The sequence below is a fragment of the Diabrotica virgifera genome, chromosome 1 (genome assembly GCF_917563875.1).
Source record: "Diabrotica virgifera virgifera chromosome 1, PGI_DIABVI_V3a".
NCBI classification, from domain to species: domain Eukaryota; kingdom Metazoa; phylum Arthropoda; class Insecta; order Coleoptera; family Chrysomelidae; genus Diabrotica; species Diabrotica virgifera.
The window spans coordinates 261,635,620-261,661,070 of record NC_065443.1 but is presented as its reverse complement, the minus strand read 5'-3'; the positions used below and the strand labels follow the sequence as shown (position 1 = coordinate 261,661,070).

The 25,451-nt window shown below is 31.7% G+C and overlaps 2 protein-coding genes across 9 annotated transcripts in view; one reads left to right on the top strand and one right to left on the bottom strand.

Annotated features, from left to right (window-relative positions):
* LOC126879091 (uncharacterized) overlaps window positions 1-25,451 on the bottom strand; it is a 67,673-nt gene that overhangs the window by 25,175 nt on the left and 17,047 nt on the right. The gene's annotated exons all lie outside the window — the stretch shown is intronic.
* The window catches only part of LOC114327996 (zinc finger protein 239), a 44,784-nt gene that overhangs the window by 8,603 nt on the left and 10,730 nt on the right, over window positions 1-25,451 (top strand). For 3 of the 8 annotated variants that reach the window (XM_050642014.1, XM_050642010.1, XM_050642009.1), the window contains exons 2-3: window positions 1,053-1,175; window positions 2,036-2,158. In XM_050642014.1, the coding sequence (XP_050497971.1) occupies window positions 1,053-1,175; window positions 2,036-2,158 (246 nt within the window). Of the gene's footprint in view, window positions 1-1,052; window positions 1,176-2,035; window positions 2,159-18,004; window positions 20,408-23,236; window positions 24,485-25,451 lie in introns of those variants that run through there. The other 5 variants (XM_050642012.1, XM_050642013.1, XM_050642007.1 and 2 more) reach the window with 4 other exon arrangements.

Below are 25,451 nucleotides of genomic sequence, written 5' to 3'. Positions count from 1 at the left end.
ATTATTTTACGCCCAAGGAAGACAAATCCAAAGACACAAAATTATAATAAAAAAACCTTTTAAACCACCTTTTTCAAATTGCGCAAGTTGTATTATTAATATTAATGTTAATAAATGAAATATAAATATGTTGACGTTTCACAATTTGACGATTCACTTTTAACTGCAGTGCCTTAAAAATTTTAAAGCACTAGTGCCTTAAAGTAGCATTTTTAACGCTCCTATGGAGTCCTAAAAATTGCATTTTTAACACGTTTGTAGAAAAATATATTTAAAAACACTAATATATTCTTTCCACACCTTTTCTGTACTGATACATATATAAATTAAAACATTTTGAAGTATAACTTCAAAAATATAATATGAAAACTATTTAAAAAGGCAGTATAACTATTAACTAACCTTTGTTTGTTGTTTCTATTCCCACAAATTTTAAAACGCAACAACCATACATAACCAAACCGTCAACCGTCCAAACCACAGCTGCGCTACAGCTGCCATATTGGATAATTTTTGACATGTCATTTGAACATCCAATCAGAACAAAGTTATAATGCGCATGCGCCCGGATCGTAGGTTTTAACATATAAAAATTCACCCTCATATCGCGCGTAAAGAAGTATAACTTCAATAATTTAATTGGGACGTACATACTAGTTTTGGGGGGTTTAAGGGAACAAAACCCCCATAAAATTTTTATGGGCTGCACAAATTTCACTATAATTTCTTTTTAGGATGTTCTTGCCATAAGAATGCCACATGTCCATTTTCATTAAAAAATCGAATAGTTTTTGATATATCGGAAAAAATCGATTTTCATTTTGTAACTTCAAAGGCCTGTAACTTTTTTTGTGTGCATATTTGTACTAAGGTAAGTTAGGTTCAATCGAACTATTTTTGGTCCCTATATATGGTCCCACTATATGTGATTTAATTTATGACCTGTATTTTTGTTACACTCTGTATAACATATGAAGGAGGCTCGAAATAAATGAGAAGCTTTGATAAGCCCTATTAGTGTCAAATAATATCACTTATTTAAATTTTATTAGCAGTGGAACTATCAGCTAAAGTTAAGAAAGAGATAGTTGAAAGTGGTCAAGGATATACAGAACATCAGCTATTTACATCCCTAGATATTAAAGACTTGAAAAACGAATCAGAAGATAACTCAGGTGAGAGAAGTAATAATCAATTATCGCATTCAGGAGATGAAAAAGTGACGGAGCAGTTCCGCAACTGTTAGGAATTTGTTCTCTGAATGTGGCACTACTTGTGGAACATGTTACGGAACAGTCGCCATGCCAGTGAGCTCATTATAATTCCGCTACCTCCATCCAACGTATGCTACTTTTGTGAATTTGTCAATAGACTTGTTGAAAGATGACGTCAAGTACTAATTAATTATCAATTGGAAAATGGCGCAAACTGTAAACAATCTTTTATTTATTTTTAGTTATTTATTTACGGTTACAACCATTTACAAAAAAAAACAATACATTAAAATACCAATTACAATAAAGAGAACAAATATATAAATAATTAATCATAAAAATGCCACAAGGAAATAGCTTCAGAACAACAAAAAGAGAACAAAAAATACAAATTAACAATACAAAAATAATACCAATACAAATTACACAAAAAATCATACCTAAGGATGAATTAAAAATATTAAACCTCGCTTGTAAGCTGTAGTGTTCCTAATCAATCTGACCAAGCCAATACCAGATCCATAATTGGTTCGGTGTGCTTGTACAGCAAAAGTGGAATGAGCTCCAAGAGATCTAGGTGGAACATAAATCGTTACCTGTTGACTAACAAAGGCAAGTATATAACCTCACAAATAACAGAAACTGGTAGGCTGTCACGAATTTAGGAAGCATAGCGTTCACAAGGTAAAACACAACTGTTGCCATTGAGTTGAGATCGAGTTGAATCAATGATTCCATCGGGAACTGCTCCCTCACTTTTTCATCTCCTGAATGTGATCAATATTAGTGTTAAATAACATCACTTATTTAAATTTTATTAGCAATGGAACTATCAGCTAAAGTTAAGGAAGAGATAGCTGGAAGTGACCAAGGATATACAGAACATCAGGTATTTACATCCGCAGATATTAAATATTTGAAAAATGAACCAGAGGAAGATGAAGGTGAGAGAAGTAATAAAAATATGTAGAGGGAACTTATTTTTTTTTTATAGATTTCATTTAATTTATAATACAGTAGAACCCCGATTATCAGTGCTCCTCGGGACCGGGCATGGCATGGATAATTGAAAAGCACAGATAATCCGAACATTTATTTCTTATATGTAACACATATATGTTCGTATATGCATACGTAAGTACCTACCATATACGTACATAATATGACATACCTGCCATAAAAAGATAACAGAAAAAATAAATTTTTCATTATCAGTCTCCCTCTTGGCGTATAGAGCTTCCTTTGAGTGATTTACGGTGACGCTATTTTGATAAAACCTCAAAAATGCAATTTAAGTAACAGAAAATCATAGCACGGATAATCCGCACACGGATAATCGGGGTTCTACTGTACACTTTTTTGACATTTAAGAGATACAATTTCCGACAACTTAGTTTGTGATAAAGTATCATTTAAAAAAACTCATATTTCTCAGAAATTATATTTGCTCCAAGACAGCTTCTGTGAAGAACCCTGTTATTTAAAAACACCCTGGTTTGACGAAGAACATGGCTAGTTGTTAAAGTACCTAACTTATTTATTATCCAACATAAGCGAATGAATAAAAAAACAGAATGTTAAGAATACCTGAGGCTTTAGTTGGGTTTTAATTTCAGTATTTTATAAATGCTAGAATATTCCACAGGGTTTTGCGAACTTTCAGAAAAAATCACAGTGTGATTGGTACACACGGTATACGATGACTATTTACCTGTCTAGCAACAATATTATTACAGCGATATTGTTGTAGAATAAGGCTATAATATATTAAAAAAATAACTTAAATCGGAAAACGGGTTTAGGAATTTCGAGACATCAAAAATGACCCATTTTGTGGGTGGCCCGTTTTCTCTGACGCGCGAAGTGTTATCATCACTATTCAACTTGGATCTATCCACTGCTGGATATTCGCGGTGTGCAAGTACTTGGAAGGGATACGAGAAACGATCGTGCGCGAATAACGGAGAAATATTGCAACTTTCTTAAATAATTCATATTGTCAATTGAAATTGTCAAATTGACGTACATTTCATACCTAGTGTCGTTGAAGAAGAAAAATTATATATTGCTCCACAATATTGATATGATATGCAATTATTATACAGGGTGTCCCGAAAAGATTGGTCATAAATTATACCGCACATTCTGCGGTCAAAAATAGTTCGATTGAACCTAACTCACCTTAGTACAAATGTGCTCATAAAAAAAGTTACAGCCCTTTGAAGTTACAAAATGAAAATCGATTTTTTTCAATATATCGAAAACTATTAGAGATTTTTTATTGAAGACGGACATGTATGATTCTTATGTCAGAAACATCTTGAAACAAAATTATAGTGAAATTTGTCCACCCCATAAAAATTTTATGGGGGTTTTGTTCCCTTAAACCCCCCCAAACTTTTGTGTACGTCCCAATTAATTCATTATTGTGGTACCATTAGTTAAACACAACGTTTTTAAAACTTTTTTTGTCTCTTATTATTTTTTCGATAAGCCAGTTTTTATCGAGATGCGGCTTCTTTTTTAATATATTTACATAAACATTTTCTGTGGGTTTTGCTCCTTTAAACTCCCCAAATGTTTGTGTACGTTCCAATTAAACTATTATTGTGGTACTATTAGTTAAACACAGTGTTTTTAAAACTTTTTTTGTCTCTTAGTTTTTTTTTGATAAGTCACCTTTTATCGAGATGTGGCTTCTTTTTCAAAATACACATAAAAATGTAAATTATAAATAAATTTTCAGATATTAACAGGTCTCTATAATCGTACTTAACCATATTAGACCAGTAAGGATCTGCGAAAAAACGTCTATTTTTGGATGTGAGAGGTGGCATTCGGATTTTTGCAGATAAAGTTAGGTGACACCTTCAGTAATAATAATTGACTTATGCTCCTTCTCAAATATTCCCGGAACATTAATAAAAAAATTAAAATATTTAAAAATTTCGAAAAAAATCGATTTTTCTGCTTTCTTTGCTTATAACTTTAAAACGATTCGTTTTGGAACAAAGTCGTACAGAAATAAAATAAAGATAATTGAATTTTGTATGATATACGACTGGTAAAAAATGTCTTAAGGTATTACCTTTTCTGCAATATAGCAATAAATACAAAATAAGGGGGCAAAATAAGTCTGTTGTTCAACATGTCTTAACCACTTTGGTGGCACTTAGAACCTTAGTAATTCGCCTAGGAAATTCTTTGTAACATACTTAAATCATGTACCAAATTTCATTAAAATCGACCTAATAAATTTTGCATAATAAATTTGCAATCTAAATGTTTTTAAAAAAGTTCAAATTTTTTAAAATCTTTCTGAACAAAAAGTAGACCATTTAGAAGTTGGCTAATTTTTTTACATATAAAGAGGTCTATCTAATACACTTTACAAAATTAAAATCAGATTATTTAAGGGGCCTCAGCAATGTTTTAAATTTATAAACAATTTTTTGGCTTATAAACAAATAGCTTTGTTTAATAATAAAAATATTAATTTTTAGCAATGCAAATAATTAAAACCGGTATAATTTGACTTAAACTTTCAAATGCTGTCAGCAGAATTGCTATTTTATTTTTTAATCAAACGTTATTCGCGTTCAAAAATTGCAATTTCTCGATTTTTGAAAGTTCCACCGCGTTTATCTCGAAAACTATGCATCCTACGAAAAATCTTGTAAGAACATTTTTTGCTTAGAATTACCCAAGAAATACAAAAAAATGTTTTACTTTGCGAAAAATCGATGTTATGTAATTCCTCAAGTGATTTGTTTATAACAACCTTATCGACATCCGGATCAACTGTTACCCAAAAAATTCGTGTTATACGGGTCAAAATACATAAAAAAACATGGGTAAGTCCATCTAAATAAAGGAGCCCGTAGCACCCTCCCGGCCACAGCACTAATTTGTTTATAAGCCAAAAAATTGTTTATAACTTTAAAACATTGCTGAGGCTGCTTAAATAATCCGATTTCAATTCTGTAAAGTGCATTAGATAGGTGGAGTGCTTCTTTATATGTAAAAAAATGGACAAATCTTTGTATGTTCTAGTTTTTGTTGTGCAAGATTTTAAAAAATTTTAATTTTTTAAAAAAACTTTAGATTGCAAAATTATTATGCAAAATCTAGTAAGTCAATTTTAATGAAATTTGGTGTACGGTTTTAGCACATTACAAAAATTTTCTAAGCGAATTAGGAAGGTTCCAAGTGTAACCTAAGTGATGGAAAATCATTGAATAAGGACAGGCTTGTTTTGCCCCCTTATTTTATATTTATTGCTATTTTGAAGCAAGGATGATAAATTAAGACATTTTTAACCAATCGCATCTGATAGAAAATTTAATTATCTTTGTTTTATTCCTATACGACTTTGTTCTAAAATGAATAGTTTTTAAGTTATAATCAAAAAAAGTAGAAAAAAAAACGAAATTTTTTTGAAATTTTTAAATATTTTATTTTTTTTATTAATGTTCCGGGCATATTTGAGAAGGAGCATAATTCAATTATTATTAACGAAGTTATCACCTAACTTTATCCGCAAAAATCTGAATGCCACCTCTCACATCCACCTAAAAACAGATCTTTACTGGTCTATATACAAATATGTGGTGGATTCGACAAATATTCAAAATATCTCGATAAACACTAGCTTATCGAAAAAGTACTAACAGGCAAAAAAGTTTTAAAAGCATTGTTTTTAACTAATGGTAATACAATATTAGTTTAATTCGAACGTACACAAAAGTTTGGGCGGGTTTAAGGGAACAAAACCCCCATAAAATTTTTATGGGGTGCACAAATTTCACTTTAATTTTTTTTAAGATGTTGCTGCCATAAGAATGCCACATGTTCATTTTCAATAAAAAATCTTTAAGAGTTTTCGATATATGAAAAAAAATCGATTTTCATTTTGTAACTTCAAAGGGCTGTAACTTTTTTTGTGTGCACTATTGTATATAGGTAAGTCAGGTTCAATCAACCTATTTTTGACCCCAGAATCTGTGGTATAATTTATGACCAATCTTTTCGGGACACCCTGTATAAAGGTAAATTTAATTAATTGTAATTTGCTTGCAGTACTGCATTTTAATAACTAATTTTATTTACTACATACAATTGTTTACGTTTTAATAACATAACCTGAATCTTATTTTTTCTTCTCATTATTTTTTGGACTATGGCCTTGACAATTATCCAGTAACCAGGAATAATATAATTGGCCAATATAATTAAAAGTACGAATAAAGTTGCAGACCGTAGAAACCAGATGTCGCTTTGCCGAACTTGCACGGTCCCAATAGGTTTCCCTCAGTATTCTCCATGTATTCCTGTTTTGTACTGTTTGCATCAAATTTTTGTCGATCCGTTTTATGACATGAGACCATCTTGTTGGTGGACGACCTCTACTCCGATATGCTTCGTGTCTTGGTCTCCAGTGTATTATTCGCTGTGTTAATCTGTTATCCGATATTCTTGCTACGTGCCCCGCCAAGTTACACTTAAGGGCCATAATTCTTTTTATCGCATTTGTCACTCTTGTTCTCTGTCTTATTTCCTTTTTAGTAATCCGATCCCTACGAGAAATGTCCATCGAGCGTTCCATGGCTCTTTGTGTAACACAAATTTTATTTCTTATTTTCTTCGTTAATGTTAGGGTTTCTGCACCATATGTAAGTACTGGCAACACGCACTGATAAGACTTTTCTTTTGAGACACATAGGCAGTTCTGTCTTAAGGATATAGCTCAGCTTGCCGAATGCTACCCAAGTGAGTCGTATGCGGCGGCTTAGTTCGCACGTTTGATTATCTCTTTGTATGCCTATCTCAGTCCCCAAGTACTTATAAGATATGGTTTCTTCGATATCGATGCCATTTACTGAAATCTTTTCGCTTAACACAAGATTTGCCATGATTTGTGTTTTTGTGTGGTTGATTTTTAATCCAACTTGTAGGGAGGCTAGATGTAGTTTCTCTAGTCAGCAAAAAGAACAATATCGTCAGCGAACCTCAAATGACTAAGCATATCTCCGTTGACATTAATTCCTTTTTCACTCAGATTTGCGTTCTTAAACATGTGCTCTAATGAGGTTGTAAACAATTTTGGCGAAATTGTGTCGCCGCCTCCTTGTCGTACTCCCAATTTTATTTTAAATATGTTGGTCTTTTTATCTGCCAGTTTCACGCTTGCTGTCGCATTTTGATAGATGCATTTGATCATGTTTAGATAGAGATGATCTATGCGACATTCTGTTAAGGCTTTTGCCATTTGTTGATCACTTATTGTGTCGAAAGCTTTTTCATAGTCAACAAATATAAGGACTAATGGCTCGTTGTATTTAACACTCTTTTCTGTCAAGTTCTTAACCACTTGGTAATGATCATTCGTGCCATATTCCGCTCTAAAACTTGCTTGCTCTCTTGGCTGATTAAAAATCCAACTTACCTTCTAGCCTGTTAGTAATAACTCTTGTGAATAGCTTATATACATGTGACAACCAGCTAATGGGGCGGTAGTTTCTAAGGTCGCTGATATCCCCCATTTATTGAACAATTTAGCAAGTGCCAGTAAAAGTTTATTTCCTCCTAGTGTGTATTAGTAATATTAGTACCGTGATAATTTTCTTTTACCTTTTCAATTGACGTAAACTCCTAAACTTAATTATCATTATATTGGTTAACCTAGCCATTGGATTGTTTTTCTTAAAAAAATATTATCTTTCTCTAAGATGTCAGTGCCTGGCGTTTTAGTATGTTTCAGTTTTATTTATTATATTCATTCTTACTAAATTTTATTACTTTTTGTTTTGTCCTCTAGTTGCTGCATAAACAAATAGCTTCAGAACAACATAAATCTTTATAGTTTCCTTTTTTTAGGTTTTTCTCAGAACCGAATGGAAATAATGAAAACAGAACGTGCATGCACTACAGAACAACAAATAAGGACAAACTCTGAACAAACAACAAACAATTCTATTAGTAAATGTATAATTTGTTTTAAGCAATTTAATCAGAAAAATTATTTGAAACGGCACATGAAAACACACAGTGGAGCTTACCAGTGTGAAGTTTGTTTAAGCAGTTTAGTACTGCAGGAAATTTGAAAACACATTTGAGAGTGCACACTGGAGAAAAGCCACACAAGTGTGAATTTTGTGTTAAGCAATTTAGTGAAGCTACTTTAAAAAAACATTTAAGAGTGCACACTTACGAAATGCCTTATAAGTGTCCAATTTGTTTTAACCAGTATTCTCGGAAAAGTGATTTGATGAGCCATTGGGGTACACACTGCCCAAAAAGTTAATTTCGCCTAATACTAGATGTAGCAATGAAAGTTTAAGTTACAAGGAGAGAAATATCATATAAGTTTCTTTGGTAGAATTATGGAAATAATGAATGAATTAATTAAGTGGAAAACTAATAGGTCGCTGGTTCATATCCGGCTTGAAGGACCAATGCATAAATTCGAATATAATATAAATTCGATTGTCCTATTTCCGAAGTTCTCGGTCGACGATATAAAATAATTCTAGAAGTGTTGGAGTAAATGATTTAATGGTAGCTTAAAAATAAATATACTCGACGTAAACTTCAACTGCCCATACTGGCGCAACTTGACTGAGTTAATTATTCTTTCAGACTATGTGCTCAGAAGCGTTCAAACCTAATTTATAATCTCACAAATAAAATATCAATTCATCAAAACGGTCATTGCTTTATACTTTATAAAGGTAACTTATACCTTTGAACTTAGACGCTTACACAAATATAATTCCAACTGTGAAGTTATTGCAACAAAGTTTGGCAATAATTGATTGAATTCTAACGGAAGGTAAATAACCTCGTAATTAAAGTATGTTATACATGTCTATTACAATTATATACAGTGAAATGAGGAAGTTAAAGATTAATGTGAGATTAAAAATTAAAGGTTCAATTTGTGATCGAACCCTCAAGAATGTGGACCAGACTTTGAACCTCAAAATACAAGAACGTTTTAATTCATGCTTACGAGAAAAGTAACTGTCTAATGCCTGGTTGCACCAACAGATCTTAAGCTCCAGCTTAGCTAAGCTCTACTTATAGATATTGCCTCCTTGAGTATCACTTACGTTGCACCATAATTTTAGATTCTTACCTTATTACATAAAAAAGGAGATAAAAGTGACCTACAAAATTATCCACAAGAATAACAACGAGATTGGAGAAAAATCTAGACCTGTACAAAAACCAGAGAGCAAGTGGAATTTCGATTAAAGTTTGGCACTGACGACCACCTGCAAACGATAAAACATCATCATCATCTTGGTTGCACAGCCCTTAGAGGGCCTCGACCTTTTCAAGCTTTCTACGCCATTCTGTTCTGTCCCTTGCTTGCATTTTCCAGTTGCCGACTCCGATCTTCTCGGCATCTTGTGTTACCCCGTCCATCCACCTCAGCTTTGGTCTACCCCGTCTTCTCGTTCCCACGGGTTGCGCTGTTAGAATCTTTTTTATCATGTTCGATTCAGGGGCGCGGACTACAGGTCCTGCCCACTGCAGGCGGTATCGCTTAATTATAGTGATAATATCTTTCTATAATTTTAGATGGGAAATAAGACACAATTAAATTGAAAAAATAATTTTATTAACGTTTCGACGCCCAAATCGGGTGTCGTTGTCAAAATACAAAAATGTTGCTTAGTAAAAAATTCTTCTAATAATTTATTTAATCTGACTCATTTATATCGGCAATTCAGACATATATTATACATTTTAAAGTAAAATACTTTAAAATGATATTGCCAATATTTATGAGTTGCGTTCCTGGGACGACTTTACTAAAAGATAGTTCATTCGATTACATGAAATCAACTCCAACTCAAGAATATACGCCACAAAAAAATCATAGCATGTGATCTGTCTTTAAAAAGACAACCAAATGCAACGGTGACAGTAAAATTCTCGCGTTAGAGATTTCATAGTAAATCACGAGGGAAAACCAGGAAAAAACCTCGTGATACTATCCCGACATCTTAAGTGTATAGTATCACGAGGTTTTTTCCTGGTTTTCCCTCGTGATTTGCTATGAAATCTCTAACGCGAGAATTTTACTGTCTATTTAAAGACAGATCACATGCTATGATTTTTTTATGGCGGATATTCTTGAGTTGGGGTTGATTTCATGTAATCGAATGAACTATCTTTTAGTAAAGTCGTCCCAGGAACGCAACTCATAAATACAGTACAACCTGCCACATCCGGACTCGGATCGGTCTGTCGCCACATTGATCCGGATATGACAGGTTTTACTGTATTGGCAATATCATTTTTAAGTCTTCTACTTTAAAATGTATAATATACAGGGTGCGCCAAACCTCTGGTTTTCTTTGATTACGGCTAAACTATGAGATATACAAAAAAATGTTTATAACAAAACTAATGTGTATCAAAGAGGTCTATAATTTAAAATTATTTTCAATTATACAGGGTGAGTCAGAACGACGGTATGAACCAAAGTTGTATTTTTTAAAATGGAACACCCTGTATATTAAATCATTTTTGAATATATTATTTAAAAATATGAAAAATTTGTATAAGGTCTTATAGGCCTAAAGTTAATAATTTTCGAAATATTTACATTTTTATTGAGAAAAATGGTAATATTTATAGGGTTGTGGATTATGTTTCCAAGGAAATAAAAATTTAGGTGATAGGTCAAAGTTTTTAAAATATAGTGTTATTTTTAAATAATTTAATATTTTTTACTTTTAGCCATAAAATATACAGTGTGATCACTATTTGCAAATACAAAATTTTCTCATTTTTTTTTAAATGGGACACCCCGTATATTAGTTTTGCGTTTTGTAGTAAATATTACAACCTTTCTTTTGGTATAAGGTTGTATGTACCTAGCATGTTTCGTTTTGTAGATATTTAAAAAAAAACTATAGATTTTACGTTTTTGCGGATTTTTTATTTAAAAATTTTTTTGCAAAAAAATAATTATAATCTGGTTTTAGAAACATACACTAAAATATAAAATATGAAAATAAAAACGTAATTAAAGATTAAAATAAATCGTATGCTAGTACAATTCAATTGAATTTAATAACTTTAAATTATTTTACAAAAAATATTTTACCATATTAATGAATGCATAAATTAGTTACTAAATTAAATAAACAACCAAATTTTAAATCAACCGTAGTAATTCTTCTACCGCAGCAACTTTCCTGTACCAAATTAATTGTTAGTTATATTGTATTTACGAGTAAGATCAGTTAATAACTTTTTAATTTACCTACACCTTGAGAACGTATAAAGTATGCTTTGAAACAAATAAACGTTATGGAAGTATATTAAGAAGTAAATAGTATCTATGTACCTACCCGTGTCACAAAAGCTGGTAATAATTTCTAATGGTTTCGCCCAAAACAAATGTCATATCCAAAAATTTTTCGGTTAAAAAATTAAAATTTAAAATATAAAAAATTGTTACAAAAATTTCAACTACAAAAGTATTACCAGCTTTTGTGACACCAGTAAATACTATTTATATTAATAAATAATTTGGCTGATACATTTAACATTCAGCTGTTTTAAAGCATACTTTATAATAATTTTTATATTCTCAAGATGTATGATGTATGTAAGTAAATTTAAAAGGTAAATTAAAAGTTTAACTAAATACAATTTAACTAACAATTAATTTGGTACAGGAAAGTTGCTGTAGTAGAAAAATTACTACGGTTGATTTAAAATTTGGTTGTCTATTTAATTTAGTAACTAATTTATGCATTCATTAAAATGGTAAAATATTTTTTGTAAAATAATTTAAATTTATTAAATTCAATTGAATTGTACTAGCAATTGTATTTATTTTAATCTTTAATTACGTTTTTATTTTCATATTTTATGTTTTAGTGTATGTTTCTAAAACCAGATTATAATTATTTTTTTTGCAAAAAAATTTTTAAATAAAAAATCCGCAAAAACGTAAAATCTATAGTTTTTTTTAAAATATCTACAAAACGAAACATGCTAGGTACATACAACCTTATACCAAAAGAAAGGTTGTAATATTTACTACAAAATGCAAAACTAATATATAGGGTGTCCCATTTAAAAAAAATGAGAAAATTTTGTATTTGCAAATAGTGATCACACTGTATATTTTATGGCTAAAAGTAAAAAATATTAAATTATTTAAAAATAACACTATATTTTAAAAATTTTGACCTATCACTTAAATTTTTATTTCTTTGGAAACATAATCCACAACCCTATAAATATTACCATTTTTTTCAATAAAAATGTAAATATTTCAAAAATTATTAACTTTAGGCCTATAAGACCTTATACAAATTTTTCATATTTTTAAAAAATATATTCAAAAATGATTTAATATACAGGGTGTTCCATTTAAAAAAATACAACTTTAGTTCATACCGTCGTTCTGACTCACCCTGTATAATCAAAAATAATTTTAGAATATAGACCTCTTTGATACACATTAGTTTTGTTATAAACATTTTTTTGTATATCTCATAGTTTAGCCGTAATCAAAGAAGACCAGAGGTTTGGCACACCCTGTATGTCTGAATTGCCGATATAAATGAGTCAAATTATAGTATATTATTCAACGAGCATGTAATGATGGCTATTACTCACGATGATGAAGTTTGCGACACGAGACGTAGGCGAGTGTCGTAATTCATCAGAGTGAGTAATAGCCATTACATGCGAGTAGAATACTATACTTTTTCTACGATCTTTTTTTTATTTTAATTAGTAAAAAAATTAATTATCAACTACTCGAGATTTAAATTACTTATAATAATTTACAAAAATACCTAAATGCTATTTACCCCTAGTACGTGGCTGAATAATTGGTTGCCTACTATTACTAAATTCTTATTTATTGTAAAAATACAACTACAGTATTTCTCATGATCATCTTTCAGTTCGTCACAGTTTTTCGATTTCTCTCTAACGCATTAAATTGTATGTGACAGAAAAATAGGCCCGTCGGTGATTACATTTCGTCGGTGACATTTTTATAACATTTATTCTAGTTATTCTAGTTGTCGATAGATGGCGCCATAATAAAAAAATAATTTTTTTTAAATTAGATAATATTACAAATATAATCTGTATAATTTATAAGACTATACAAATCAAAGAAAATACCATTTTATAAATGCAAGAAACACATTTGATTGGTTTTTATTCCAAATTGAAGATTATATAGATAGATAATAATATTACAAATATAATCTGTATAATTTATAAGAATATACAAATCAAAGAAAATACCATTTTATAAATGCAAGAAACACATTTGATTGGTTTTTATTCCAAATTGAAAATAAAATGTGACAACTGTCAGATTTAACTAAAATGTCATGTTAGAATAAATGTCATAAATGTGTATTATCACGGACTTACCCTTTTCCTATCATTTGTTACGCACTGAAAAATGATCATGAAAAGGACAATAGAAATAGTCAATATAAGTTCTATTCGTTCCCGAAAAATTATAAGCTTACCTAAATTTGTACCTACTGTCAGTGAATCTAATAAATAGGAAATGGCTATTGTCGGTGGACGTATTTCATATATATAGTTATAATGTATATTTACATTTAACTATATATAATATAATAATATAACTATACATAATATGTTATTACTTATTACATAAGTAACACAATATAACTTGAAAAACAAACACAATATTAGTTATAAATTCCAATTAACATAAACAAAATGCGCTAATGTCACTGTCACTAAATTAAATGATAAACGTCAAAATTTTTAGTAAACAAGATATAAACGTAAAAAATATACTGACATTGTTACAGTTAAAATTCCTTTACAATTTTTTCGAAGTTAATTATTGGTATAAATTACAATAATTATTGTATTAAGTATTAAATAAACAAGTTTAAGTAATTTTATTTGCAGTTTATATACGAGTAATATTAAAAGTGGCATGCGCCACTTGAATCTAACTTCAGCCCGTGAGTAATGACCCGTGAGTAACTTCAGCCCGTGAGTAATGAATTATTACTCACGGGTACAGTAATGGGTGCTATTATCTATGAAAAAATAGCGAATAATGAGCATGTTATTAAACGGTCGTAGAAAAAATAAATTATTAGAAGAATTTTTTACTAAGCAACAACATTTTTGTTTAATTTAGTAGTATTTTGTATTTTGACAACGACATCCGATTTGGGCGTCGAAACGTTAATAAAATTATTTTTTTAATTGTGCCTTATTTCCCATCTAAATAGTTAATTATAAAAATGCCACAAGGAAATAGCTTCAGAACAACAGATATTCTGCAGTTCAAAGTAGGGCTTCCAATCCCGCAGCCTGAGTCCAATCTCGGTATTTGCGGGACTCCGAATTTTCAATCTCGCGGGATCTCGGTATTTGCGGGATCCCGCATATTGAAAATAGTCATATTTATATAAGGCAAATAAAACAATAAATTAATCCACTAACTCCACATTTATTTAAGTACTATTACTAATTACTATTAGTATGAGATCAAAACTTTTTTTTTCTTCAAAAAAAAAAACAGTAACAAATACTGAAAAAACAAAAAATCTATCTTCTTCAAAAAATACACCAACAAAATTTTAAAAATCAACCAAAAAAACTCATTTTCAACTGAAAAATAAATTTAGTTTATTTAGCTATCAGTTACTATTATTTAGCTAAAGCTTTCATTTGAAAATGTTTGCAAAGGATACACAACATATTGGATGGTATGAATAAAAACGGAGTATAAACTCCGAGTAAGTTCTCATGAGTATGAGCATAAATTATAAGCACAGTATAAAGAGGGAGTGACTGGCTAATTGACACCCAAGTCTATGCCATAAAACAAAAAAAAATCTTGAATGATTTTTTTTTCCAGTTTTTTGATAATTTTGAGCGTAGCTACAGCAGTAGTGTAGGCTTTTTTCAGTCCCGCAAATCCCGCGGATCTCGCGCCTGTAATCCCGCATCACGCGGGATTGGAAAATAACGCGGGATCCCGCAATACCGAGATCTCGGTATTGCGGGATTGGAAGCCCTAGTTCAAAGTTATATCTACGCCTCCATATTTCGTTCTCACAGACCGCTCAGAATATCTTGCGTATCGCCTTTCTTTCTAAAATCGATAGAGCGGATTCATCGGTTTTAGTTAGCGTCCATGCCTCTGATCCATATGTCAGAACGGGGACTATCAGTGTTCTATACAGCCTTATACGAGTTTGAGACAGAGGTTTGGTAGTTAAGACTTTGATAGACCATGTTAACACCTGTTTGCAATTATTATTCGCCTTTTTATTTCCCCTGATGTGTTATTATTGGGGTTAACCGATGTCCCTAGATATATGAACCGTTGGACCGCTTCAAAGTTTTGGTAATTGATGATTAGATCTGTGTCAATATTTCCAGCTCTTGTGTTTGTGTTAGTCGCCATGAATTTGGTTTTATTTTGATTTATATGTAACCCCATTCGTTACGCTGCTGCTACTAGCATGGTTAGGATTTCCGCAGTTCTCGCCCTGGTTCTTGTTATAATGATACTCTTTAACGATAAAACAACTCATTGAAAAATTCAGGGAATACAACAGACCTCTGGTATTAGTATTTATAAATTTCCACAAAACGTTTGACTTGGTAGAACTAGATAGTGTAATTGAAGCATTATGTGTATATTAACGATATTAGTACTGTGACAATTTCCTTTTATTTTTTCAATTGATGTAAATCCTTGATATCACTATATTGGTTAAACTAGTCATTGAATTGTTTTTCTTAAAAAAATTATTATCTTTCTCTAAAATGTCAGTGTCTGGCAGTCTAGTATTATAGTCCATTCTTTCACGGTTTTTACTCTAATTTTGAAAGAACCGCTTGGATTGACATGAAATTTGGCATACGTATAGCTTACATGTCAAAGAAAAAAAGTGATATTGTGCCGATGTGTGCTTTTGCCCTGGGGGTGACTTTCACCCCCTCTTGGGGGTGAAAAAATATATGTCCAAAATAAGTCCGGAAATGGGTAAACTGACTAATTTTAAGTAACTTTTGTTCAATAGAGCTTTTTCGCCAAGTCGACACTTTTCGAGTTATTTGCGAGTGAATATGTTTATTTTTCAACAAAATAACCACATTTTTAGACGGTTTTTCGCAAATAACTCAAAAAGTAAGTATTTTGGCGAAAAAACGTTCTTAGCAAAAATATAGCCTATAAAAAAGTAAAAAAAAATGGTGTACGCGTTAGGTCTCTGGATCTCGTAGAACCAGAGTTACAACCAATGAAAAATATATTCATATTCACCAAATTTCAAATAGAATATTTCGACGTGAAATATCCAAAAAATTAAGCACTTTTTGGGGAAAACCCATTATAACTTTTTTTAAAGTGTTTAAAAAAAGCTTTATTTCTATTTTTACAAAAAGTTTCTAGCATTAAATTTAAGCAAGTTACGCTCAAAATAAAGTTGGCCCCTTTTGTTTTTGCAAAAAAAAATCGGGAAGACCACCCCCTAATTAGCAACTTAAATGAAATTAATCGTTACCGCTCCACAAATTATTTTACTTATGTTGTGTTTATACGATCTGTAAGATTCATCGATTTAAAGTGCCTATTTTTGAAAAAATTTGGTTTCAAAATAAAATTTTTAGAAATTTAAATTTTGAAAAATATGTTTTTTTTTCAAAATAACTTAAAAATTGTTAGAGATACCAAAAATCTCGAAAAACAAAAAAGTCATATTTGCTTTTCTGAATATCATGTATTTTTTTGTTGTTATGTAAGACAAAAATTGATTAAGATTTGGTGTTTCTAAATTTGCATACATTCGTGATCAGTGACTCGTTCAACCCCTTTTAACTACAGCCCTTTCAATAATAAGGACTTTGAACCGATGAAACTTACAGATCATATAAACAATATATACACGAGTCGAGAAACTTGTGAAGTCGTAACGATTAAGTTCATTTAAGATACTAATTAGGGGGTGATTTTCTCGATTTTTTTACCAAAACCAAAAGGGTCTAACTTTATTTTGAGCGTAACTTGTTTAATTTTGATGCTAGAATTTTTTTTATAAAACAAAAATAAAGCTTTTTTTAAACACTTTAAACAAGTTGTAACGAGTTTTCCCCGAAATGTCCTTCATTTTTGGTTATTTCACGTTAAAGTATTCCATTTGGCACTTGACGAATATGAACCTTTCTTTCATTAGCTATAACTCTGCTTCTACTAGATGTGGAGACGTGATATATACACCATGTTTTTAAATTTTTTACAGGCTATATTTTTCTAAAAATGTTTTTTCGACAAAATACTTACCTACTATTTAAGTTATTTGCGAAAAACAGTCTAAAAGCGTGGTTATTTTGTTGAAAAAATGAACATATTCACTGCCAAATAACTCGAAAAGTATTGACTTAGTGAAAAAACTCTATAGAACAAAAGTTACTTAAAATTAGCCAGTGTATCCATTTCCTGACTTTCTTTGGACGAATATTTTTTCACCGTCAAGAAAGGGTGAAAACCACCCCCAGGCCAAAAGCACATATCGGCACAATATCACTTTTTTTCTTTGACTTGTTAGCTATGTGTATGCCAAATTTCATGTCAATCCAAGCGGTTCTTTAAAATTTAGAGGTTTTGCAATCTTTTACCGTTAAATAACGGACTATTAGTGTTTCACTCTTACTAAATTTGGTTACTCTTTGTTTTATTTACCCTATGGTTTCTACATAAACACATTTTTATAGTTTCATTTTTTTAGGTTTTTCTCAGAACCGAATGGAAATAATGAAAAAACTTGCATGTACTACAGAACAACAAATAAGTGCAAACTCTGGAGAAACAACAACAAATTCTATTAGTAAATGTATAATTTGTTGTAAGCAATTTAAACATGAATGGTATTTGAAACGGCATATGAGAATACATACTGGAGAAAAACCTTACCAGTGTGAAACATGTTTTAAACAGTTTATTCAAGCAAACGGTTTGAAAACACATTTGAGAGTGCACACTGGAGAAAAACCTTTCCAGTGTGAACTTTGTTTCAAGCAGTTCTTTCAGAAAAGTAATTTGAAAGCACATTTGGCAGTGCACACTGGAGAAAAGCTTTACAAGTGTGAAATTTGTTTTAAGCAGTTTTTTCAGAAAAGTAATTTGAAATCACATTTGAGAGCTCACACTGGAGAAAAGCCCCACAAGTGTGAAATTTGTTTCAAGCAATTTTCTCGAGTAAACGTATTGAAAATTCATTTGAGGGTACATACAGGAGAAAAGCCACACAAATGTGAAATTTGCTTAAAGCAGTTTACTAGAGCACACGATTTGAAAATTCATTTGAGAGTACACACCGGCAAAAAGCCTTACAAATGTGAAATTTGTTTTAAGTCATACAGTGGCAAAACAACTTTGAAAACTCATTTAAAGACACATACCAGAGAAAAACCGTACAAGTGTCAAATTTGTTTAAAGCAGTATTCTCGGAAAAGTGATTTTATGAGCCATTTGGGTACACACTATCCAAAAAGTTAATTTCGTCTAATACTGGATGTAGTAATAAATTTTTAAATTACAAGGACAAAAATATACAAGTTTCTTTGGTAGAATTACGGAAATAATGAATGAATGAATTGAAGTGCAAAACTAATAGCTCGCTATGTCATATCCGGCTCGAAGGACCAATGCATAAATTCGAATATAATATAAATTCGATTGTCCTATGTCCGAAGTTCTCCATCGACGATGTGAAATAATTCTCGAAGTGTTGGTGTTAATGATTTATTGGTAGTTTTTAAATAAATACACTCGACATAAACTTCAACTGACTATACGCAACTTGACTGATTTAATTATTCTTGTAGACTACTTGTTTAGAAGCGTTCAAATCCAATTGAAGAGCTCAAAGCTAAAAGGATTAGGGTCAATTATTTGTCATTATGGAGATAATACTAATTTCTTCTACTTTATCTCATGTAAAATATTACATGGTACCTAAATAAACAAAAAAGATGAAGGTATACAAGCCATTCAGCTTTGAAAAATACGTCTTCTAGGCTAACAGGATGAAGGTGCTACATATGCAGGCTAAAAGGATGACAGTCCACCTAGTTCAGATTGCTGACCCCTGCTGACACAGAGGCCCCTGCTATTAGTGCTGTTTTTTGCCCAGATGTTTTATATACAAAAAGTTGTCCTTTCAAAATACGACATGTACGGCAACTAACCATCGTTTCTCATCACCCTCGAATGTTGTTACATCATCAGACTGTTAATGGCCTAAATGAAGAAAGTATTGTTACTAAGCCTAAGAGGAAACAAATTGCACTACCAGAAGGCTGTTTTCACCTGCCAGACTAGCATATTGTGGACTTTAAGAGCCCGCGCAGACTGCAGACTTTTTAATCGGCCGATAGTTTAGTCGGTTTCTTAATCAGTACAGAGAGGTATGCATCGGTGAATCGGTGTAATGTGCGCATCTGCATACCTCTCTGTACTGATTAAGAAGCCGCCTAAACTATCGTCCGATTAAAAGTCTGCAGTCTGCGCGGTTTCTCAATATTCAGCATTTGAAAAAATTTTGCTCTGTAAAGTCTCGAGCATATTTTGACGCACTGCCACATGCTTAAAGCTTTTCATTGTATCAATTACTAACAATCTTCTACTTTATTAATTTGTAGCTTTGTGTAATCAACAAGAGCAGATCTGTAGAATATTACTTTTGAAAATATAGACTACTTATCTGCATTTTTAGTTTCATTTTATGACACGTTAGTGGATCCTCATCCATTTAGTCTAAGATTTCATGACACCAAAAGATAAATAAATTTATATTTATAGTCATTTTTAAACTGATAACCCCAAAAACATAACCTATACTATCCGTTGCAAGATAATTCGGATGGAATTCCGACAAAATATGTACTTTTTGTATATATTTTGTCGGAATCCCATCCGGATGATCTTGCAACGGATAGTACGTTCCCTGTAAGTTGCTGCATGAATTAGTAACCAAAGTGAAGTGCCCTTTCTGTCAATTATTTTTATATCTAGTTTTAAAACTTAAAAACCCAATTTCTCAAAACTTGTTTTTTTGGACCCTCATCCTTTTAGCCCTGAGCTCTTCAATTTATAACCTCACAAATTAAATATCAATTCATTAACAAGGCCGCTGCTTTTTATTTTGTAACACACCTTTGGACTTAGACGCTTACACAAATATAATTCGAACTAAGTATGAAGTTATTGCAACAGAAATAATTGATTGAATTCTAACGGAAGGTAACTAACCTCGTAATTAAAGTATATTATAGATCTTTATTACAATTATACAGGGTGAGCAGATAAAAGTCCCACTAGAAATATCTCGAGAACTAAAGGAAACAGAATCATGAAAATTTGAATAAAGCGGTTTTGAAGAGTGATCTCTATAATGAAAATATTTTCATCGATTTGCTACTTCCGGTTATACCGGAAGTGGCTTATAACTTCGTTTTTTTAAACGGAACATCTTGTATATTTTTACAGTTATGGATTCTCCTGGATGTCTTCTTTCTTAAAATATGAGGTTGCGTAATGTTATACGGGGTAGTTTAAAAGATAATTACGTTTTTTTCTTAATTTCCTAGCAACATGCACACCCTGTAGAATTGTAGTAGTTTGACATCAAAAACCCTATTTATGTTCAAATGATTTTTAATATAGTCTACTATTGTTAAAAATTGTTAGTGTATAGCTAAATGTTGAATTGTACTATACATACAGGGTTGGTCGAAACTCGGAAAGAGTATTTTCTGAGTTTTCTTAAATGGAACACCCTATATTTTATTATTGTGATGAAATGATATTTTATGCTACTTTTTTATTTCTTAAACATTCCCTATACATAACTGCTTTAATTAGTGAGTTATTGGTGATTCAAGCCAAACATTAATTTCAACAACAAATACGTGAAATTGTATTAGGTTGGCCGTGAAAATATTCAATCACAAATAATTTTTCGGAAATAAATACATATTAATCTAGACTGATCTTTAAAATTGCCAATAATGGTTGAGCAATCAAAATACTTACGTAGTTAACATTCTTGGCGCGATTAACAATTAAGCACAAATTAAACCATTAGGTATAGGGAATACTTAAGAAATAAAATTTATTTATTTATTTATTAAGCGCAACAGGCCTAGTAGGCCTAGGGCTAAAATACATTTCTGATAAGAAATAAAAAAGTATCATAAAATGTCTTTTCATTGCAATACTAAAATACAGGGTGTTCCATTTAAGAAAATTCAGAAAATCCTCATTCCGAGTTTCGACCAACACTGTATACTAAAATTTAACATTTAGCTATACTAATAATGTTTAATAATAGTAGACTATATTAAAAATCATTTTAACATAAATATAGTTTTTGATATCCAACTACTACAATTATACAGGGTGTGAAAGTTGCTACGAAATTAATAAAAAAACGTAATTACCTTTTAAACTACCCTGTATAACATTACAAAACCGCATATTTTAAGAAAGAAGACATCGAGTAGAATCTAAAAATGTAAAAATATACAGGGTGTCCCATTTAAAAAACGAAGTTTTAAGCAACTTCCGGTATAACCGGAAGTGGCAAATTGATGAAAATAATTTCATTTAATAGATCACCCTTCAAAACCCCTTCATTCCAATTTTCATGATTCTGTTGCCTTTAGTTCTCTAAATATTTTTCTAATAGGCCAGTTATCTGCCTCACCCTATATACAGTGAAATGAGGAAGTTAGGATTAATGTGAGATTACAAATTAAAGGTTTAATTTGTGATCGAACCCTCAAGAATGGGGACCAGACTTTGATCCTGAAAATACAAGAACGTTTTAATTCATGCTTACGAGAAAAGTCGATACTGTCTAAATGGAATAACGGCTGTAACGATTCAGCTACATAAAAAAAGGAGATAAAAGTGACTTAAAAATTATTTATCCATTATCCTTTAAAACCATATGTGCACACTTTTAACGAGATTAGATAAAAAACTAGGCCTGTACCAAATCCAGAGAGCAAGCGGAGATATCGATCAAAGTTTGGCACCGACAACCACCTGCAAACGATAAAACAAATTGAAAAATTCAGAAAATACAACAGACCTCTGGTATTAGTGTGTGTTTATAGATTTCCACAAAACGTTTAACTGGTAGAACTAGATAATGTAATTGAAGCATTACACTGCGCGTCAGAGAAAACGGGCCACCCACAGAATGGGTCGTTTTTGATGTCTCGATTTGCCTAAACCTGTTGTCCGATTTAAGTGATTTTTTTAATGTTCGTAAAGTTTTTCGAAAAAACACATTTTTTGCGATCGAGGACACCTGGGGCCACGTAGGGAGCTAAAATTTTGGTTAGGGGGTTTTTAGGTATGTAGTTTCGATTGCCCTATCCCAAGTAAGAATCGAGCCAAGTGCAGATTTTACCATCTTATCCCGCTATAGCCTTTGTGGCTTATTTCCCATTTAAAATAGTTGATTACAAAAATCAAGCCAATAGCTTCAGAACAACAACTAGCCATGTTCTTAATCAATACAGGGTGTTTTTTTTTAAATAAGTGCGACAAACTTTAAAGGGTAATTCTGCATGAAAAAACAACCATTTGCTTTATAAACATATCGGACAACAGGTTTAGGAAATTCGAGACATCAAAAATGACCCATTTTGTGGTTGGTCCGTTTTCTCTGACCCGCAGTGTATATTAACAATATTAATACCGATAATTTCCTTTTAGCTTTTGAATTGACGTAAATTCTTGATATTACTATATTGGTTAAACTATATTATAGTCATTGGATTGTTTTTCTTAAAAAAATATTATATTTCTCTAAAATCTCAGTTCCTGGCGTTTTAGTATGTTTCAGTTTTATTTATTATTATATTCATTCTTACTAAATTTTGTTACTTTTTGTTTTGCCCTCTAGTTTCTACACAAACAAATTTTTATAGTTTTCTTTTTTTAGGGTTTTCACAGAACCGAATGGAAATAATGAAAACTGAACGTGCATGCACTGCAGAACAACAAATAAGGGCAAACTCTGAAGACACAACAAGCAATTCTATTAGTAAATGTATAATTTGTTTTAAGCAATTTAATCAGAAAAATTATTTGAAACGGCATATGAAAGCACACAGTGGAGCTTACCAGTGTGAAGTTTGTTTTAAACAGTTTAGTAGTGCAAGAAATTTGAAAACACATTTGAGAGTGCACACTGGAGAAAAGCCTTATAAGTGTGAAATTTGTTTAAAGGAATTTATTCAAGCAAATATTTTAAAAACACATTTGAGACTGCACACTGGAGAAAAACCTTACCAGTGTGAACTTTGTTTCAAGCAGTTCTTTCAGAAAGGTAATTTGAAAGCACATTTGGCAGTGCACACTGGAGAAAAGCTTTACAAGTGTGAAATTTGTTTTAAGCAGTTTTTTCAGAAAAGTAATTTTAAATCACATTTTAGAGTTCACACTGGAGAAAAGCCCCACAAGTGTGAAATTTGTTTCAAGCAATTTTCTCGAGTAAACGTATTGAAAACTCATTTGAGGGTACACACAGGAGAAAAGCCACACAAGTGTGAAATTTGCTTAAAGCAGTTTACTAGAGCACACGATTTGAAAAGTCATTTGAGAGTGCACACTGGCGAAAAGCCTTACAAATGTGAAATTTGTTTTAAGTCATACAGTGGCAAAACAGCTTTGAAAACTCATTTAAAGACACATACCAGAGAAAAACCGTACAAGTGTCAAATTTGTTTTAAGCAGTATTCTCGGAAAAGTGATTTGATGAGCCATTTGGGTGCAGACTGTCCAAAAAGTTAATTTCGTCTAATACTGGATGTAGTAATAAATTTTTAAATTACAAGGACAAAAATATACAAGTTTCTTTGGTGGAATTACAGAAATAATGAATTAATGAATTGAAGTGCAAAACTAATAGGTGGCTGTATCATATCCGGCTCGATGGACCAATGCATAAATTCGAATATAATATAAATCCGATTGCTCTATGTCCAAAGTTCTCGATCGACGATATGAAATAATTCTCGAAGTGGTGGTGTTAATGATTTATTGGTCGTTTTAAAATAAATACACTTGACATAAACTTCAACTGACTATACGCAACTTGACTGATTTAATTGTTCTTGTAGACTACTTGCTTAGAAGCGTTCAAATCCAATTTATAACCTCACAAATAAAATATCAATTCATTAACAAGGCCATTGCTTTTTATTTTGTAACACACCTTTGAACTTAGACGCTTACACAAATATAATTCGAACTAAGTATGAAGTTGTACTCACCGGAGGGACCGCAGACGTTCGGATACAATTAGCGTCTCTTTGCAAAGACAATGACGTCGACTTTGCAAAGTAACAAGTCACTTACTCAACACAAACACTACACATTACTCCCCTGACTTAGTGATAAGTTATACAATTACGTGGCTAAAGGTTCTAGTTCTAAACCAAGGCCAAAATCAGAAAAAAAAAGTATGAAGTTATTGCAACAGAATTAATTGATTGAATTCTAACGGAAGGTAACTAACCTCGTAATTAAAGTATATTATAGATGAAAAAGACTAAGTTTTCACTCTAATGGCATATAGCATATCCCACCAGAATGAAAACAATGGGAACCTTCTCTGGTTACACCTCCGAGGCTTCTACAATTTGCAAGCCATACGGATGCTGAGACTAAGGAAGATGAGGGAATTCTACAATTTACAATTCACGTCCCATTTGCTCAGCGCGGTAAAGTTCCAACGAGACTGGTTCCCTTCATACTCCACACAGAGTAAATGTAAATCAAAAATGAATAACCACTTTCAATTTCGTTGCAAAACGAAAATACAGCCGAACCATATTCCAGTCCAATCAGAGAGTGCTGCAAGCACCCCTACCGGTTTCGAAACTTATTAGTCTCTCATCAGGAGGCACATATGCTGCTCTCCCCGATCCAACCAAAACAAACCCCAGCGTGCAGTCCCGAATTGCAACGAACGAAATGGCATAGATGCCCTAGCGGCAACTGCTAGCAAAAGACTAAGTTTTCACTCTAATGGCATATAGCATATCCCACCAGAATGAAAACAATGGGAACCTTCTCTGGTTACACCTCCGAGGCTTCTACAATTTGCAAGCCATACGGATGCTGAGACTAAGGAAGATGAGGGAATTCTACAA